The 1,518-nt window shown below is 30.0% G+C and overlaps 1 protein-coding gene across 1 annotated transcript in view; it reads right to left on the reverse strand.

Annotated features, from left to right (window-relative positions):
• Positions 1-353: 353 nt before the first annotated feature.
• Positions 354-1,518, reverse strand: part of LOC113389696 (cytokine receptor-like) — a 22,792-nt gene continuing 21,627 nt past the window's right edge. The window contains exon 13 of the mRNA XM_026626712.1: positions 354-382. Coding sequence (XP_026482497.1) covers positions 354-382 — 29 coding nt within the window. The remainder of the gene's footprint in view (positions 383-1,518) is intronic.

Raw genomic sequence — 1,518 nt, forward strand, 5'->3', positions numbered from 1 at the left:
TCATTTCTTCTACACCATACACACCTAGTTACTATTAATTCATCAGATATTATCCATGATTCCAAATGTTTGGAAACCAATGATATACAAGTACAATATTCGCAGAAACTATTTTTAGATTTGCGATATCGATATTTCTGTAGTGTTCTTCTGCTCTGAGGACATTGCACAAAATTCGATTGGAATAAAAGTAATATCATACAGAATAATACACTATATATATATATATATATATATATATATATATATATATATATACTAAGAAATATAAACAAAACTACACTACTTGTTATATATTACAAACAGTTTTTATCCATGGAGTAAAATAAAACTGGTAATTAAAAACCAATATGTTATAATTCGTACGGAATTGTAGAATAACCTAAAAAATAATTGACATAAGTAATACTATCACAAAAAATACGATTCATATCTCTTAATTTCGTTCTCTTTTATATCCGTAATATAATATAAAAAATCCTTTACCTCTTAATATTTTTCCCCCAGCTCTCTGTCTATCACAACAGAAGTAAAACAAGGTAAGTCACGCATACAAAACGGCAAACGGCGACTTAATTACTTTGCGATCAACTCACCCTTCTCACTCGGATATAATGTTTACCCTGACCCGAAATGGACGTGAATAGAAGTTAGGGGTTGGAGGTGAAATTACTTCGTGTCACGAATGTTTGTCCGGAATGTTCTCCTAAACTACTGAACCGATTTTAATTTTTTTTGGCTCATTTTGTGTATTTAAAACGAACTTAGGTTATAGGGTATATTAAAAATTTAAGAGCGTATTGGAAATGTCAAAATTTTGGAAATTTCGATTAATTTTGACAGTTGTGAACTCAGACTTTTTTTACAATTTTTAAATAACTCAGAGTTTTTATATGGGAGCACGTTTTTTGAGTTAGCTTATGAGAAACTAGATAAAATTTACTAAGATTTTGTGCCAACAGTTATATACACTCCGATATAAAAAGTTTTGAATAAAACAACTTTGAATTCGATATTTCATTCTTTAGTACCAATAAATATAGAAAATTCGGGTCATTTTTTTTTTGGTTTTTGTCAAATAACTCACAAATTTCATATGGAACCACCCCTTTTCATTTAGATAGGGTGAAACTAGGTACAATTTGCAACATTTTCTAGGGAACACTTTTATAGACTCCGATATCAAAGTTTTGAATAAAACGACTTTGAATTTGATATTTCTTTATATTTTACCTTGGCCACCAATTCCTCTAGTAATGATATCGATTCCAAAAGGAAGTAGCGATTTTCCACCACCAAAACGATATCAGGTTACCATCATAATCATCGTCTGATCAAAAAGTGGCAATCGATCTTTGTTGCCAAAACATTTCTTGTTAACTTTAGACGACGTTTTGCCATTAAAAGAGAACTGGTTTAGGGTTTCTCAATAAACAGAAAATAAAGCAAAATAAATGTTTGCCTGGGTAAGTTGTGAAAATGAAGGTAGCAAGTTGTCACTATTCTGATATTTCTAAA

Source organism: Ctenocephalides felis, unplaced genomic scaffold (assembly GCF_003426905.1).
Source record: "Ctenocephalides felis isolate EL2017-DRISC unplaced genomic scaffold, ASM342690v1 CF-g0.4_SCAFFOLD_03573, whole genome shotgun sequence".
Classification (NCBI taxonomy): domain Eukaryota; kingdom Metazoa; phylum Arthropoda; class Insecta; order Siphonaptera; family Pulicidae; genus Ctenocephalides; species Ctenocephalides felis.